Here is a 16,713-nt window from a genome sequence, read left to right as displayed (position 1 = left end):
GGAGGGACCGACCAGGAATTATTTTTATTTCTTTGTTTCCCGGGGTTATTAAAAAAAAAAAAAAAAAAAAGGAAAAAAAAAAAAACCCCACAACAACACCAAAAAGAACAACGACGGCAGCGGCGCCGCGCGACGGACCCGCGGGCCGCATGGTGCTGCCGTGAGCGGGGCGGCGCGGGGCCGGGCCGGAGGCGGCGGGAGGATGAAGCGGCGGAGCGCGGACTGCAGCAAGCTGCGGCGGCCGCTCAAGCGGAACCGCATCGCCGAGGGCATCTACGGCAGGTAGCGAGCGTCCGGGGGACGGGGTTGGGGGGGGGGGAGCACCGCCGGGATCCCCGCGGCCCCCGGCCCGGCCGCGCCCCGCCCCCGCCCTGTCACCGGGCCGCGCACGACATGGCGCCCGCCGCCGCCGCGCCGCCCCGCCCCGCAGCTCGGCCGCACGTGGGGCGCGGGGAGCGGCGGCGCTGCTGGGCGCGGGGAGGCCCGGCTGCTCCGCGGGGTCGAGGCCCGCGGGTCCCCGAGAGGACGGCGAGGCGAGGGGGGGTCCCTCCGCCCCCAGGTAACGGCGGTGGGACGAGGGGTGGCGGCCTCGCGCTGCGCCCCGGGCCGGTCCCGTTGTTCCGAGGGGAAACGTCCGCTCAGGAAGAGCGGCGATGCGGCGGTACGGGGCTGCCGGGGCGGGGGTGGGGGTCACCGTCGCTGGAGGGGTTCAAGAAAAGGAGGGATGTGGCACTGAGGGACGCGCTCAGGGCGGTGGTTGGGCTGGGTGGGCTTAGTGGTGTTTCCAGCCTTTAGGATTGTATCAAATCTATAAAAAAAAACCTGACTTCTGAAAGTTCTAGCGAGGGCAGCGTGCCGCTTCTGCCTGCGGCCCAGCAGTGGGTGCTGTGCAGTCAGTGGAAACGTGGGGCAAAGTTGCACGCTGCAGGTGCTGGCTTTGCAGGAGGAAGGCAGGGGACGGTGAGCTTGGAGTACGGCGGTTGTTGCGATGCACTGCTTGCCTTGTAATGGGTCTCCGCTTGAGAGAAGGGAGCGTCTTGTTTTAGGCTCCGGTTGTTGAGAAGGCAGCGCTTGGGTTGTCAAAGCGATGGCATCCATTGCTTGGAAGCTGTTATGGGAGATGGCTGGGCTTTGTAAAGTCATTTGACTGTCAGTAGTGGGAATTGTGAGCTGCCCATTGCGTGGAGGAGACAGGGTGGGAAGGGGGAGAGCAGGGAAGGGTGGGCAGAGCAGGGAGCGAGCGTGGCCGGAGCAGCACGCAGAGCTGTTACATGAAAACTTATTGGAGACGTCAGGCTGCGTGTGCTAGCTTCTCCTGGAATGCTTTGTTCCAGAAATGGGATTTTCAGCCTTCGTTTCGCTTTGGGCTTTGATAAGCAGAAGTAGTCAGTGACTTCAAAGCGTTGTGCCACAGAAGGAGAAGAGGAACCAGTCTGCAGGGCTGGAAATGGGGCTGGGGGGCACTTCCCTCTTGGATTGGGAGCTCCTTTCCTTGTTTCTTTATACTCTCTCTTTTCTTCTGTTATACTTTTTTCCCTCCACTTTCTCCCCATAACTCAGAGATGTTACGTTCAGGTCGTGTCTCTCTAAAGATAGAATTCCAAATCATTAAAATTACTCTGGTCACTGTAGCTATTTACTCAACTTATCTTAATTGCTGCCATCAGCTTACACAAACCCAGTAAATACAGTTATCAGGAGGCAGCATCGCAGCGATACTAACAGAGCAGCTAGGCTGAGCAAACAGCCTGATGAGCACACTTGAATCTTGCAGGATTCGTGTTTGCTTTTTAATTGAGGACCAATCTTCCCACCCTTGCACCAGTGGTTCGGTGCAGAGCTGCTCACAGCTGCCCCTCATCGCGGTGTGAGCGTAGCTGAGAGCTGCAGCACTGAGGAGATGGGAGCAGCTGCCCTCAGCCCTTCGTGGCAACCAGTCTTCCCCAGCAAGCACCCAGCACCTGCCCTCCCAATCCCTGAAGCTGCTTTTTGCATTCTTGGGTCCCGTCGCTTCTTGTCCTGCAGAAACCTGCAGAATCCCAAGCTAATGTTGGGTGCAGAGCGTGATGAAGACTTGAGCTGTCTAGAGGTATCACCTGTGCAAGGGATGCTGTGATCCTTAAGACATAACCGTGCTTCCAGCAGGTCTCCAAAACCAGCCAAGGGTTGGTGAGTGGGAAGATCTCTTGTTATTTGTTATGCTCGGAAGATCTCTTGTTATTTCCACAGCTTACATTCAGAACTTTGCTGTTATCCCTTTTCAGCTCTCTGTTTGCCAGCATTTTACAGTTAGCATCTTTTCTCTGTGACACTGCGCGTGCACTAGGGCTTGGGTTGTTAATTGAGGTATTCATGGCAGCTTGTTGTTGTTGAAGCAAGTCAAGTTGACTTGGTGCTGCTTGGCTCCCACTCCTCATCCTTGATGCTTTTCAAACCCCTCTGTTCCAGCGCTGCCGCTGCTTGCGCGGTCTCCACTCAGTCCCACTGGTAGCAATTTGGAGGAAAAATTTTGGGGAAAAGGATTCTCTTCTCAGAGTTCCCCGGAGTCTGCAGCAAAGCAACAGCGATGTCTTTATGGCTTTCACTCAGCTTCAGTTCTCAAATCTAATTTAGCTGGCATTTAAATGCCCTCTGTTGTGTAAACCCCCGTGGTACGTGTCATGCAGCTTTCTGATGCTGGAGACTTCCATGCTTTCCAGTGCACCTCGGAGGTGGGCGGTGGTGGAGCAGCAGGGGATGACCCTTCCCACCCGTGCTCCGTTCCATTTTGTTGCTGTGTGAGCTCTGAGTAAAGAAGCTCCTGCTCGCATCTGACCTCAGTTCCCCCCTTTTGCTGTAAGGCCGTTCCCCCTCGTCTTATCCCTGCGCTCCCCCAAAAAAAGAGTCCACCTCCTCCAGCATTCTGGGTGCCGGTCAGGAGATGAATTGCCCGGGTTTTAGGCATTTCTTCGCAGCGAGTCTCACCGTGCAGCCTTCCTCCCTCTGCGCTGGGAGCAAACTCAGGAAGAGTTGGCATCGTGGAACGTGAGGTTGGAGGGCACTTCTACCTGAGGCTGTGAGCTCCAAGGGAGGGCACTGACACAGCAGCTGTGAGCAGCTATGAGCAGTGTGAGCAGTGTGTGGATGCACCCAGGGGTGCGGGTGGGTGTCAGAACTGTGAGCACCGAGGGGGTGTGGAGTCATGCAGCAGCGCGGCGATCTGGGCTGTGTGTCAGCGTATGGCACGGCAGGGACAATAGAGAGGCACTGGGAGGGGAAGCAGCATCTGGGGGGACTCTGGGAATGGCTGGTACAAAGCAGGGAGAGGGAGGGGGCTGCTGCTACGTTTGGGCCGTGGTTTTATTCACATAACCTCATTTGGAGGGTGTCGGTGCGCAGCGTGCCTTTGTGGTCGGGATCTGTGCGCCTTCCTCCTGAGGATCCCTGCCAGCTGCAGCGTGCTGCAGATACACCCTTTTTTTTTTTTCCTTTTCCTAAATGGTTATATTTATTTGAACGTCGATATTATCAAATATACCCCTTTGACAGCTCAGCATCCAAACACTCTTCCCAAGTGCTGTAGTTACAGGCTTAAAATATACCTTCATTTCTTGGCGACGCCGTTTGCGTTCAGCGCGGACAATGGGCGAACATCTGCGGTGTGAGGAGGGGGGAGCAGAAACGTCTCAGCCCCGAGGATTGGGGGAGTGCAGACCAGAAGAGGAGCTCCGCAGCTGTGGCAGCGTCCCTGTTTGCCAGGCTTTGCTTTGTACAAACGCACTGCAAAGCACAAGGGAGCTTGTGGCTGAGCGTCTGGTCGGGGCAGCACGCCGCCTCCTTTGCTCGTCCAGCAATAAATGCAGTTGAACGCGGTCAGCTTTGTGAGACGAGGCTCGGTTTTAGTGGGAGACAGCCCCTTGTCAAATTGTCTCGTATGAAATCTCTCCTGTATCGCAGCGACCTGCCGTTTTTATTCTTGAATTTTTAATTAATTTAAAAAAAAAAAAAGAAGTTGAGAAGTTCATATGGTGGTTGGCTTTTTTTTTTTTTCATTCTTTGTATTGGAAACGCTGACTGAAATCACTCTTCTTTCTCTCTTCACAGTACGTTCCTGTACCTGAAGTTCCTGGTGGTGTGGGCGCTGGTGCTGTTAGCAGACTTTGTCCTGGAGTTCAGATTTGAGTATCTGTGGCCCTTCTGGCTCTTCATCAGGAGCGTTTACGATTCCTTCAGATACCAGGGCTTGGTGAGTGCGGCACAGAACTGCTGTCCCTTTGTGGGGAGCTCCTGTGAGGTGCCAGGGTGGTGTCCGTGTTTTACAGCCTGTCTAGTGGCACTGATGCTCACTTCCACAGGAGTTTCTGAGTGGCGAGGTGACTCGTGCTCAAGTCTCTTCCTTCTCACATTGCCTCTTTAATTGGTGGCTAGTGGAAGTGTAACGCATTGCTATCAAATCATTGGCTGGAGGCAGATAGTGTTTGAATTCCTGAGATTAGGGGATTTGTTCAGATCCCCTATATTAGGGCTTTCTGTAAACCCTCGCCTGTTTAAATATTTACCACCTGGGGAGAGTAAGTGACGCTGCTGACTTTTGTTTTTAGTCGAGTCTAGTACTGATAACACTACATCAACACTGTGTGTCAGTGATCTTCAAACAAAATGAGGTGTAAATGTGGCAGTTTGGAGACTTGCAGGAGGAGTGGCCGGGGCACAGATAGTCTCAGGTTGTTCGTGTTGTCTCGTGATCGGACAGATCTGTGCTTCCATCAGCCAGGCTGCTCCGTTTGCTTGGACTGGGTGATGCTAGTGATCTCTCCCAGCCCTAATGGTGCAAGGATTTCCTCACCCTGATGATAAATAACACTCGTTTTTCTATGCTGGACATGGTGATGTTTGCTGGAATAAACTGACACGCTCTTCTTTCCCCCCACCCTCCTTTTTTTTTTTTAGGCTTTTTCAGTATTTTTTGTTTGTGTAGCATTCACATCGAATATCATATGTCTGCTCTTCATACCAATACAATGGCTGTTCTTTGCTGCCAGCACATATGTGTGGGTACAGTATGTCTGGCACACAGGTAGGTCACTGCTCTTTAACTAAAACATACTGGTTTGAATATATATCTTACAATTCTTAATAAGATGCAGAACCCCTCTCCTATTTGTTACCACATTTGCTTTAATACACATTTGTTACGGGTAAGTAATGTTCTTTTTGTTATCCTTAGTATGCTCACGTGCTCCTGATATCATCTCCCTGCGCACATCTCGTGATTAATCATCACTTAATGATTAACTGCTGGAACTGAAGGTCTGTGAGCAGGAATGCCTGACTTCAGAGCACTCCTGCACCAGCTCAACAAACACTGAGCAAATGCAAGGACTCTGAAACAATGTGACACCCTTCCCACTGCTCAACTAAAACACTGTTTAATTGGGATATCGCCATACATTGTTTTAATTTAGGAAGACAGCTTGCTTTGCTTAAAAGCAGCTTTTTGTTCCCCAGGACCTTGGTGTCTGGGAGCTTTGCAATACTTTTGCCTTATTCTTGCAGTCAGATGATGGGAGTTTGCAGGATAGCACGGATCGCTTCTCAGCTTGCCGGTGAAAGCGCTCATCTCCCTGACACGTTAGTCATTTGTAATAATGGCAGTGTGGGAGTTCACGGAAAAGACTGTGAACCAGTTGCTGCCCAATATAAAATAGGTTAAAAAAAAAAACAACAAAAAAACAACAACCCTGGGTTTATTTTTAGGGTTGTATTGAGATGTTGAAGCGTTATCTGAAGTTGTTCTCAAAGCCGAGGCAAAACCTGATGGGTCAGGTCAAACTTCAGCTATTGAGCTCTGCTTATATTTTGCTTCCCTGCGAGCTTGGGAATTAATCTTTCTTTAATGCTTATTTAAGTTGATGGGAATTTGCTCTTCTTTTTGTTTTTTGAGGAAGGGGTGATCTTTTTAGGTGGCGTATCTACCTACTGGAAACATTGGGTCCCTTGTAGCGGAGGGATTTTACCATAGCTTTCTGATCTGTGTAGAAGAAAGCGGTTCAAGAGAGACCAAAGTAGAGAGCATAGTAGATAGAGCAAAGCAAATAGCATCAGGGCCTCAAAATAGCACCCATAGCTCCAAACTGGAGACCTGTTTCCAAATAAGCACACAGGACGTTGACATCAGCGTGTAGCCAAGAGCTTCGTGGAGTGTGGGGCGCGGAGCTGTAACTGAGTGGTGGAATTCCACAGCAGCAGTAACACAGTCAGCAGTGGTGGCTTCCATTGGCCAAGAGGACTGAGAGCTTCGCTTTGCTTGGCTGCTGGGGAGGGGGATCCGTGCGGTGCCCTCCGTTCCTCTGCCACGAGGAGGGAGGATGTTCCCGGAGCCCTCTGCTCGCTGCTGGGCCCAGCGGATCCTGAACTCGGGGTGGGGAAGCAGCGCTGGCTCCGAGGTTGGGAGCTGTAACATGAGCTCATCTTCTGCAGCTCCTTCCACTCGCGTTCCTGGTCTATATACGGCGCTGTGCCGCGCTCTGCCGCTAGCTCCACCTCTGCTGTTTCTCACTGGTGCCTTGTAAAAGCAATCAAACAAGATAAGGAGACGAACGCTCAGAACCGCTTTCGTTTAAAGACATCCGAGATACTTCACCGAGCAAAAAAAAAAAAAAAACCCAACCTCTTTCAGTTCTACTCATAAATGTCTGAGAATTGCCTCTTGCCTTTTGGAAGCTTTTAAAAATGACTTCAGAATGTCTGCTGCTTGTGGGATGGTACTGAGGCGTTTCTCTCTCTTTTCCTTTGTCTCTCCTTCCCTCTCTCCCCTCAACAGAGAGGGGTGTGTGTCTACCAACAGTATCACTGTGGATACTTTTTGTTTATATCGAAGCAGCAATTAGATTTAAAGACTTAAAGAACTTCCACGTGGACCTTTGTCGTCCCTTCGCAGCACACTGGTAAGTCTCCTTTGCTCATTAACCTTTATGATTAAACACTTGTTATTCCACCAGAGGGATGGATATCCAGGGCTTTGGATGTTGGTTCAGGGTTTGGCCGTTTGATTCTCCCTCTCACAGCTGTCCTTAAGCATTCCATCCATAACGTGTGTGACACGTTAACCAAGTGAGGTTGTCCTGAAGACGTTTGTGATATTTTGGGGAGTTCTTGCCATCCATTTGCAAATCCTGTACCTTGGTAACGAGTGGAAGGCAAAAGTAACATGAAAATATTTTCACTCGTAATTCGTGCATTCCATTAAGAAGGTTTTCTCTAATGAAGAATACTTCTGTCCCATTCTTCTTCAGGAGGAAGAGGTGCACTGCTATGCCATAGAGTTTGTAGTGTGCCACAAGGCTGTGCTGGGTTTAACGCGTGTCCTCTTTTGTTCTCGGAGCGTTTGGTCCAGTTCCCTGTGAAGCAGCCCTCATTAATTAGGCATCTGTCATTTTCATTTCTGTTGTCCACACTGGGCAAACAAATCCCTTAAACACGAAGCGAATTCTGCATCAGGTTACAAAAGCAGTTCAGGAACTGTGAAGAAAAGTCTTTCTGTTGCTGAATGAGATGCAGACATCTCAGCTTGTCATCGGGGTTTTCAAACTGGAGCTACAGCTGGCTTTGCTCAGCATCACAAAGGGAGCATTGGCAGATGCATATGCAAATGGTGCTTGCGTTCTGGAAGCATGCTTAGAAATGCAGATTGCACGGTGCTGTTAGTGAGCAAAGAGCGGGAAGACTTCCATGGTTAATGCACTCATCTCCATGGGAGTTTCCCCTCCATGTAGGACACCTTAGTGTTCAAAATGCAGATTCCTGGTGGTTTGTTACAATGCTTGCCAAAGACAATGTATTTTTATATGGGGATGTCTGCATGGTCCTTTAGGACCTAACCCGGGTTGTAGCTGGCTGTTACCTCCTGAAGAGATGCACAGTTGCATCTTGTGCTTGTCCAGCAGCTGGCACTGCTATGCACGGTGCAGTTGCACCGTTATAATCATTTAGCTTACAGTAAATCTCTGTAACAAACCGTAGCTCGGTAACAAAGTCTCCACCTTTTTTTAACTGTAGCACAGCAAAAAAAAGTTCTGTGCATCACTCTGTGAGAAACTGTAACTCAGATGCCCTCACAGCTTTGCAATCTATTAATTTACATTCGGAATAATAAAGTCGCTCTTTCTTTTCCCCCCCTCCCCCCCCCCCCATAGCATCGGCTACCCCGTCGTCAGTTTGGGCTTTGGCTTTAAAAGCTACGTCAGCTACAAAATGCGTTTAAGAAAACAAAAGGAAGTGCAGAAAGAGAACGAGTTCTACATGCAGCTCCTGCAGCAAGCGCTGCCCCCGGAGCAGCAGATGCTGCAGCGGCAGGAGAGGGAGGCGGAGGAAGGTGAGCTGCACCCCCCGCTTCGTGTTTGCTCCCAGCACCTCGAATTTCTGCTGCTTTCATCCGCTGTGATCCTAGAAGAGGCCGAAATAAACTTTCTGTTTGCTCTGGGCTGGGTCTTGTTGGGTTTGGGTCAGTTTTCTTTTCGCTGACGGGCTTTATTTTTGCTAAGCAGACTCTGAACGATTGCCTTCCGTAGAGGAGATGGTTGTAGGCTTGATCGTTTTTCTTTGTGTCATAATATTGATTGATTTTAACGAACTAATCTTTTTTTATTATTATTATTTTGGTGTTGCAGCCAAAGGATTATCTGAGATGGATTCCTCAATACTTTTGCAGCACAACGGAGGCATTCCAACAAATAAAAAATTGTCTGCAACGTTGCCAGAGCTAGAATATAGAGAAAAAGGGAAAGAAAAGGACAAGGATGCCAAGAAGCACAACCTTGGAATAAATAACAACATTTTGCAACCCGTAGACTCTAAAATACAAGAAATTGAATATATGGAAAACCATATCAATAGTAAAAGATTAAATAACGACCTCGTAGGAAGTACAGAAAACCTCTTAAAAGAGGACTCATGCACTGCCTCATCCAAAAATTACAAAAACGTCAGCGGAGTTGTGAACTCCTCCCCTCGTAGTCACAGTGCGACCAATGGGAGCATCCCTTCAGCGTCCACTAAAAATGAGAAAAAACAGAAATGTCCAAGCAAGAGCCCGAGTGCACATAAGGACTTAATGGAAAATTGTATTCCTAATAACCAGCTCAGCAAACCAGACGCGTTGGTGAGGTGAGTTCCATTTGAATGTCGTGTCACAGCCTCTCTTGGTGCCAGGCATCGGATGCGTTTGGGGTTTGGTTGGGTTTTATTTTCTTGGTTGGTCTTCGAAGGAAAATGTAATTTCTGAGCTCATAAGGAGGACAGAGCTGTCTTGTAATGGGATAAGATAGGCAGGAGCCAGTCCGCTCGGGTTCTGTTCCCAACTTTTGCCTCCAGTTCGCCACGCAGCCTTCAGCAGACAGCTTCCTGTGTCCCTCAGGACGTGGTCCTCGCCTGCCTCCCCAGCAGCTGTGACAGTCGTTGCACGAGAGGTGTGAGGAAGACGTGGAGAGTGATGATTGCAGAGCTCCGTGGATATGTTCTTGGCGAACATTCCTGGGTGACCTTTATGTCTCCAGGGAATTCAGAGGGGTTCGGTGGTGCCTGGGCAGGTTTTGGTTTCTCGTTTGGTGGTGGCGTCTCTTTTTTTTTTTTTTCCCCCCTGAAATGTTTGGCTTTTGCTTTCGATTCACAATTTGAATTCACAAAGTGTCAGCTGCCCTCCGACTCCTTGAAGCGATAACTGGAGCTCGCTGTGTGCGTAACTGCTAACGTACCAGCTTAAATGCAGGCCACAGCGCTTTAACAGAGCTGCCTGGTAAGCTGTGAAGATGGGAGAGGTCACATCCAGGTGTCCACTCAGCTGAAGCGTGCCCCGAGGAGCTGCTAGCAATGGCACGGCACCGACAGCAGGAGAACCGCGGTGCTGCGTGCTCACATTGGCAGGAGGGGCTCACACCAACAGACGGGGCCACGAGAGAACACAAGAAAAAGCAGGAGTCTTAGCAAAGCACCCTGGGTCATCCAGAAGTTTAGTTTTTGTAGCCAGGTGATGATGGAGCTGAGCCAACGAAGCGATGCGCGATTCATCGGTCACTTATCGACAGCTGGAAGGAGCAGCCTGAGCTTGGTTGCATTCCCCAAGGCACTGGGGGAAGTGATGCATCTTGGAGGGGACTGCTCAGTCATTGATTTCATCACTGAGATCGGTAACGATATGCAGCGATGCAATAAGAAAAAAAAAAGCACACCTGGGGTTCTGGTATTGGCAAACTGAAAGCAATTGGTGTTGACTCTGTATACAGAGAAGAGCTTCAACTTGCTCTTTTACAGCAGAAAATTTGGGGGCTGAAGACGAGCGCGTGGCTAACACCAGGGAATGCAAGAAGTGTGCTTTTGTTTTTTAGGGGAAACAGGCTTTTTTTTAATGAAGTACCACTCCTTTTGGCAGATCTGATGTCTTAATGAGAGAAAGCAGGCAGGAAACGTTCGGTCCTTACGTTGTGATGGATTACTGGCTTCCGAACTCACACAGGGAGGACGCTTTCGTGCTGTCTCATTGTCACACTCACCGCGTTCTTGTAGGGATGACGCTGAAATTCCGTACGGATCCGTGCCGATACGAAGTGTGTGCACGTGATTTACACACACAGCTTTTATGTGTTAACACCAACCCAGTGCTGATCCACAGCAGCTGAGGTTTCCTGCACCCTCTCTCTCCCTCGGAGCAGTAAGGTTTGCTGCTCACTGGGAGATGAGATGGAGCTGCTGTCCCCCGAGGAGCAGCACACGGTGACTTGATGGCATCAGCCGATGGATTTCCCACTGTTGGCTTTTGTGCGTGCTGGCTGCGTGGCTCAGTGAACCCCTGGTCCTGCCTGCAAGCTCTTTTCCCCCTACAACAGAGCACGAGGTGTCACAATAACTTGTCGTCTTCAGTACGAATTGTTCATTTGTTTAGTGCTATTACTGTTCGCCCACTATGATTTTTTTTTTCCCATGTGTGCATGCATGTATGTTGCATTTTTAATTTCTTATTTTAAGAGACAGCTATCTTATTTCAAACGTGGGGAACCTGAAGGTGAGCTGGGGGCCTCTCGTTACAAGCTGGTGCCTTTATTTAACGCATTTGAGGTGAAAATATCGTAATGAATAAGCTTGCATGACTTGCTAAAGCTGCAATTAAGCGTACAGAAGATTCTCTCAGTTCAGGAGGAATTGAAACTAAATTTACCGACTCCTGAATTATGGGTAACGTAATACATGTACATCTTGTACTTCAAGGGAAAAACCCAGCCGTGTTTAGTGAGAATTCAGGATCGCTAACACAATCTGAATTGGGTGAGAAAAGCAAAAAAAAAGTTGGTTCTTGTGGTCACCCGTCAGCCCTGGGGGTTTCTCAGCCTTATCAGTTTCATTTCTGCTTGGAGGGAAGGAGATCATTCCATCGGGTGTTCCACAGTGCTGCAGTGCCTGGAGGTGAACAGAATTCCTGTGGGGGTTATGGAGTGTGTGCATGGCTGTACATAGAGCTGTGTGTGTAGAGTTACCTAGAAGATTATTCAGCAAAGGGAGGCATCGTTTTGGAGTTGATTATCTGATGCGCCGGAACCTTTGGGTAACGGGGAGATACAGTCTTTTAAAGTGAATATTATCTTTTAAAATTGTCTGTCTTAGGCTGGAACAAGACATTAAAAAGTTAAAGGCTGACCTGCAAGCAAGCAGGCAGATTGAACAGGAGCTGCGCAGCCAGATCAGTTCTTTGAGTAACACAGAGCGGGGAATTCGGTCTGAAATCGGACAGCTCCGGCAGGAAAACGAACTGCTCCAGAACAAGTATGTGCTTCTGCAAAGCTGTGTGCATTGGTTGCTGATGGCTGTAGTTTGCTAGAGGGGGAAATGTTGTGTTGAAGTCTTCACAAAGGATGAGGTGCTTGCTTGCAAGAAAGCAGGACTCGCTTGGGGCTAGTGAGAGCAATTTATTTTTAGTAAATGAAAACCTGTGCTAAATCCCATCCCTGTTACCTTCCAGATTGCACAACACTGTACAAATGAAACAAAAAGACAAGCAAATGATCAGCCAGCTGGAGAAGAAACTAAAGGCAGAGCAAGAGGCAAGAGCCTTTGTAGAAAAACAATTAATGGAAGAAAAGAAGAGAAAGAAGTTGGAAGAAGCCACTGCTGCGCGTGCTGTTGCATTTGCTGCTGCTACAAGGTACTTGGTTCTACCCGGGAAGGATTATCGGCTCCAGAAAATGTCTCAAGTGATCAATGCACTCTAAATTGTTGGCTGTACAGTGAGTGTGCTGGCAGAGAGCTGTTGTGCCCTGCATGGGTCAGTCCTCTCAAAACAGAAATCTCCCCTTTCACGCAGGGACTGTGATTCAAGGTTTTGACCTTGGCCACAATGGTCTTTATCTCAAACCCTCAAAAATATTCTGCTACAGCCAGTGAGTGCCAGTGCTCAGCGCGGTGATATTCCACTATTAATACAGGTGTGAGATGGAATGGTTTTCAGCATGAAAATATGGTGCAAGTGTCGATGATTTCAATGATGCAAATGTCTAAAAATCATTATTTCAGCTTTTCCGTTCTCCGTCCTTCGTAAACGTTCCAAGCAACTTCCCAGTCCTTGAGGTGTAAAACTGGGCAACTCTTTGGAGTCTTCCACTGTTGCCATAAGGAAAATCTCTCACTGAAAAAACAAAGTTTCCTTTCTTTTCTTATTCTTCAATACTTACAGTACTTCTCATGTAATAAGCAATCCCAGACTGACAGCCTCCTTCTTTTATTCGCTGTCTTCTCTTTTAATGCTTTTCCTGCAGAGGAGAGTGTACCGAAACTTTACGGAATCGTATCCGAGAGCTGGAGACAGAGTGCAAGAAGCTAACCATTGACATCAAGCTGAAAGAAGATCAGATACGAGATCTAGAAATGAAAGTTCAGGTAACAAGAAAGCGCCGGGGCTTCGATCGGCATCACAGTGAGTGCTTTCAAACCCTTGAGACTGCTGGATCTGCACAAGAGGCAGTCAACACCTTCAAGAATTGTTCTCTTCAGATGTCTTTCTGGCATGTAATACATCAGGGTTTGTAAGAAGATGGGGATAAGAAAGGTTATGGGTCGCAGCTCTGTACCACTCAAATGTTCAAATGATTTGGGTGTTTTTTTTCTCCCTGAACCAATGGTCTGGATAGACTGAGGAAAATATAACCCCCACTACACCATATGTCCCATGTGAGGGCTTGTTGCCAGTCTCTGTCATTCTGAATGTTGCTGTTGGCAAGTAAGGAACTTAAGACAAAAAATGCCACCCATCTAGAAATAGCCATTCCCAACCACGAGGTGACTGTCTCTTCCATACAGTACTCGCTCCCTCCTTTTCACTTTCCTAGATTTCTGGGTTTACATCAGCTAGGTTCAATGTGGGAAGCATGCGAAGATGAAGAAATCCCTCCCGTCAGACAACTGAAATAGCTTACAGTGCAGCCAGTCAGTATTTAGTGTTGCTTTAAACTTCCAGGTAAAGGCTTTGTTCCCATTCTGGCTGTTTTCATATTCCACAGCTCAGCTCTTTGTGCTTCCAGAAGAGCACTGTGCAGTTTCTCAGCTGGAAGTGATGGGTGAAAGGTCTCAGTGGTACAGGCAATAAGGAGCTGAGGAGCAGAGGAAATGGGACCTGCTCACTGCACTGTAACTGCTCCTTGTGCAATATGGCTTTAATCACTTGTGTGACGGTCGCGTATAATTACTGCAGGTGATGTTACAGCGTCCTCAATTAACCATCATTTTAATTTTACTGTATCAATACCAGACCCAATGGTGCGCTGTAGGGAAGGGAAAGACTTCTCAGTATATCTCCTCCGTGAAACGTATAGGAACAATATTTGTCCTCATTGCTCCTGCAGGAACTGCGGAAGTACAAGGAAAACGAGAAGGATACGGAGGTGTTAATGTCAGCGCTTTCAGCCATGCAGGATAAAACACAGCACTTAGAGAACAGCCTGAGCGCAGAGACACGGATCAAGCTGGATCTCTTCTCTGCGTTAGGAGATGCGAAACGGCAGCTTGAGATCGCCCAAGGTAACACGCCATGGTTGGGCTCAGCTGAGAGCACGCGGCACAGAGCGTCCCGCTGCTCAGCTCGGTGTTCTCCTGCCGGTGGGATTTTGTCTTTCACCTCGCTGTCAGTGTGGAACTAAGCGCTCCAGCTGACCTCTTTTCCTTCCCCGGGTTGTTGAAGCGAAGATGGTGTTTGAATGTAATTGTTGCTGGTTTGCCTTGCCCGCAGCAGGGAGGGTTGGAGCTGGGGAATCTTCGGGGTCCCCTCCAACCCAAGCCATCCTGTGACTTTCTCCTTTTTTATAAACGGTTTCCTCAAAGCTGGGGAGCTTCTTTTGAAAGAGCTAGAAGATAAAATAGTAGCTGCCATCTGCCACCCCTGTCCCTGAATCCTCCAAAGTGGGGGGTGGGAACCCAAAAGGACTGCCTTAAACTTCCCCCTCTCAGTAAGCAGAGAAGGTGTCCGTGTTGGAGTGCCACCAGAGGGAGCATGGAGCCAGCATAAAACCCTATCCAGGCTGTGCTGTTAGCTGAGCGGGCCCTGGGGCAAAAGGAAGCAAGCTTCTCGTTCAGTAGCTGTTGAATTTCCTCGAAGGAGTTTGTTTGTAGGAAGGTTTTAGTAGAATGAGAATCTTTATTCTCTTCAGGCAGTTATATAAAGGGCTGTAATGATTTCGTGAGCGTGCACAGTGTGGGGGGGGGCGTAGAAAAACGGTGCGAATAGGACAGCTTTGAGAATAAGGGAAATAACACGTTCAGTAACCCCCCACGAGGCGGTTGTAGAATACAAACGAAAGTGTAGAATCAAAATCATATTTTGGCACCGTGCGGTTGCGGATCCGAACAGTGCAGAATCAAATAGAAGATCTGATTGTGTGATGTGGCTCCATGAACATAACTCATCGACACAGGCAGGCAGCTACACCGGGCGTGCTGTTGCTGGTAGGGTATCAGAAAGCCAAATCCCTTCTGGGTGCTCGGCTTCAGCAGCTCCTCACTGAACGAGCACCGGAGGGCGAGGAGGCGCAGCCGGTTCTCAGCGATGCTCTTTGCTGTTTCAGGGCAAATCATTCAGAAAGATCAGGAAATCAAGGAGCTAAAACAGAAGATTGCCGAAGTGATGGCAGTCATGCCCAGCATAACGTACACCGCAGCCACCAGCACGCTGAGTCCTGTTTCCCCACATTACTCTTCCAAATTTGTGGAGACCAGCCCTTCTGGACTCGATCCCAATGCCTCTGTTTATCAGCCCATGAAGAAATGAATGCCAATTCTGGTTTTGCCCGGTGACGTGGTCGTGCCGAAGGCTTCACACGGGAGCGTCTCTTGCAGTCCAAGATGAAATTGTATTGTGTGAGACTGTATTTGTTGTCATTAAAAACGGGAGAAAAGAACATCTGGATCGACTAGAACTGCCCATCGGTTTTTCTTGTAAATTTTTAGAAAACCTCACAGAACTTTGCAATTTATTTTCCTTGGCCAATGCATTAAAAACGATTCTTGGTTTTCAAGTAGCCAATTTTGCCTTCTTATGTACTTGTGCATGGTTTCCTCTTGAAAATACAGGGCTTTGCTTGATTTTGAACCCTTTCTTCTTCCGTTGTTTTTTTGTTGTTTTTTTTTTTAAACAATCAAGTTGAATTTGCCAATCAGATTCATTGAGAGAGAGTGAGGAACAAGCTTTTGTTTTTACAGTGAAAGGGTTAAATAATCTAACAAAGCTTTGATTTATAGATGTGTTAAATACGAATATACGGTGTTGCGGATGATAATTTGATTGCCCCCTCCAAGGACCAAACAAAATTAAGGGAAAAAGAAGGAGGAAACAGGCGAGGATACGACGGTGGTTGTTGTGTGAAATATTTATGCTCCCATTGGTGTCTCTGGTCATTGATAACTGCTGACAGTCTTGTTCACAGTGCCTTGGGAAATGCCATTTCAAGAGGAAACTTGATAGTTGAAACTATTTTTCCCCCCTTCGCTGTCATCTAGCTTTATATCAAGCTCATTACAGAGTCTACTGCAAATTGTACATGGTAATTTGGATGTTCATTATAAACCAAGGTTACATCTTCTGTTTATTTCGATATAAACTCAGCAGTGTTCTGTAACTTGCCTTGATGATACAGCATCACGGAAGGCACAATATTAACCCAGGAAGCGTTGTTGTGAAGGCGGAGCTGTGCAATGTACTGTATACAAGAGACTGTAAAGCTGGCTAATAAAAGCTGCGGTTCTGTTTTTTTTTTATTATTATTATTATTATTATTATTTTCATTTTTATTTTTATTCAGGCGGGATTTACATTTCTCTGTCACCTCGTGAAAACACAAACGGGGATAGAAATGTCAATTTCAGGTAGAAATGTAAATTTCTGTCACCGTGTGAAAATTGAAACGGAGCTGAATATTTTTTTTTTTCAGCTGTTGTGCCAAGGAGTTGTTTTTTTTTAAAGAGTTTTTTAAAAGACATTCGTAAATTGCACAAAGGTTTAAATTAAAACGTGTGATGTAGGTTGGTAGAACAAGTGTTTGCACTGGTAACTTCCCAAGGGTTTTGGATTTTTTATTTTTTTTTTAGGGTGGGGATGGGAGGGATGGGAAACAAAACTGCATTGGGAACGAGCAGAAGAAACCCAGCATCGTGGTTTTGCAAACATGCAGTGGACTCGGGAAAGACAGAATTTGTAGAAGAAAG

General features: G+C 48.0%; 1 protein-coding gene across 2 annotated transcripts; it reads left to right on the top strand.

The window, feature by feature from the left end:
* TMEM57 (transmembrane protein 57) lies at nt 67-16,264 on the top strand. Of its 2 annotated transcripts, none has more exons than XM_021375655.1 (11): nt 67-282; nt 4,084-4,225; nt 4,930-5,056; nt 6,803-6,926; nt 8,175-8,353; nt 8,649-9,144; nt 11,632-11,790; nt 11,987-12,169; nt 12,780-12,900; nt 13,863-14,037; nt 15,078-16,264. In XM_021375655.1, exons 1-11 carry the CDS (start codon nt 203-205, stop codon nt 15,278-15,280), a joined length of 1,989 nt encoding a protein of 662 aa, XP_021231330.1. In that variant the 5' UTR covers nt 67-202; the 3' UTR covers nt 15,281-16,264. The 2 variants fall into 2 exon arrangements, with proteins under 2 accessions (XP_021231330.1, XP_021231331.1); XM_021375656.1 differs by lacking the exon at nt 67-282 and adding an exon at nt 602-661.

Source organism: Numida meleagris, chromosome 22 (assembly GCF_002078875.1).
Source record: "Numida meleagris isolate 19003 breed g44 Domestic line chromosome 22, NumMel1.0, whole genome shotgun sequence".
Classification (NCBI taxonomy): domain Eukaryota; kingdom Metazoa; phylum Chordata; class Aves; order Galliformes; family Numididae; genus Numida; species Numida meleagris.
Note: the sequence above shows the minus strand (reverse complement) of the source record. Positions and strands in the feature narration are given on the sequence as shown.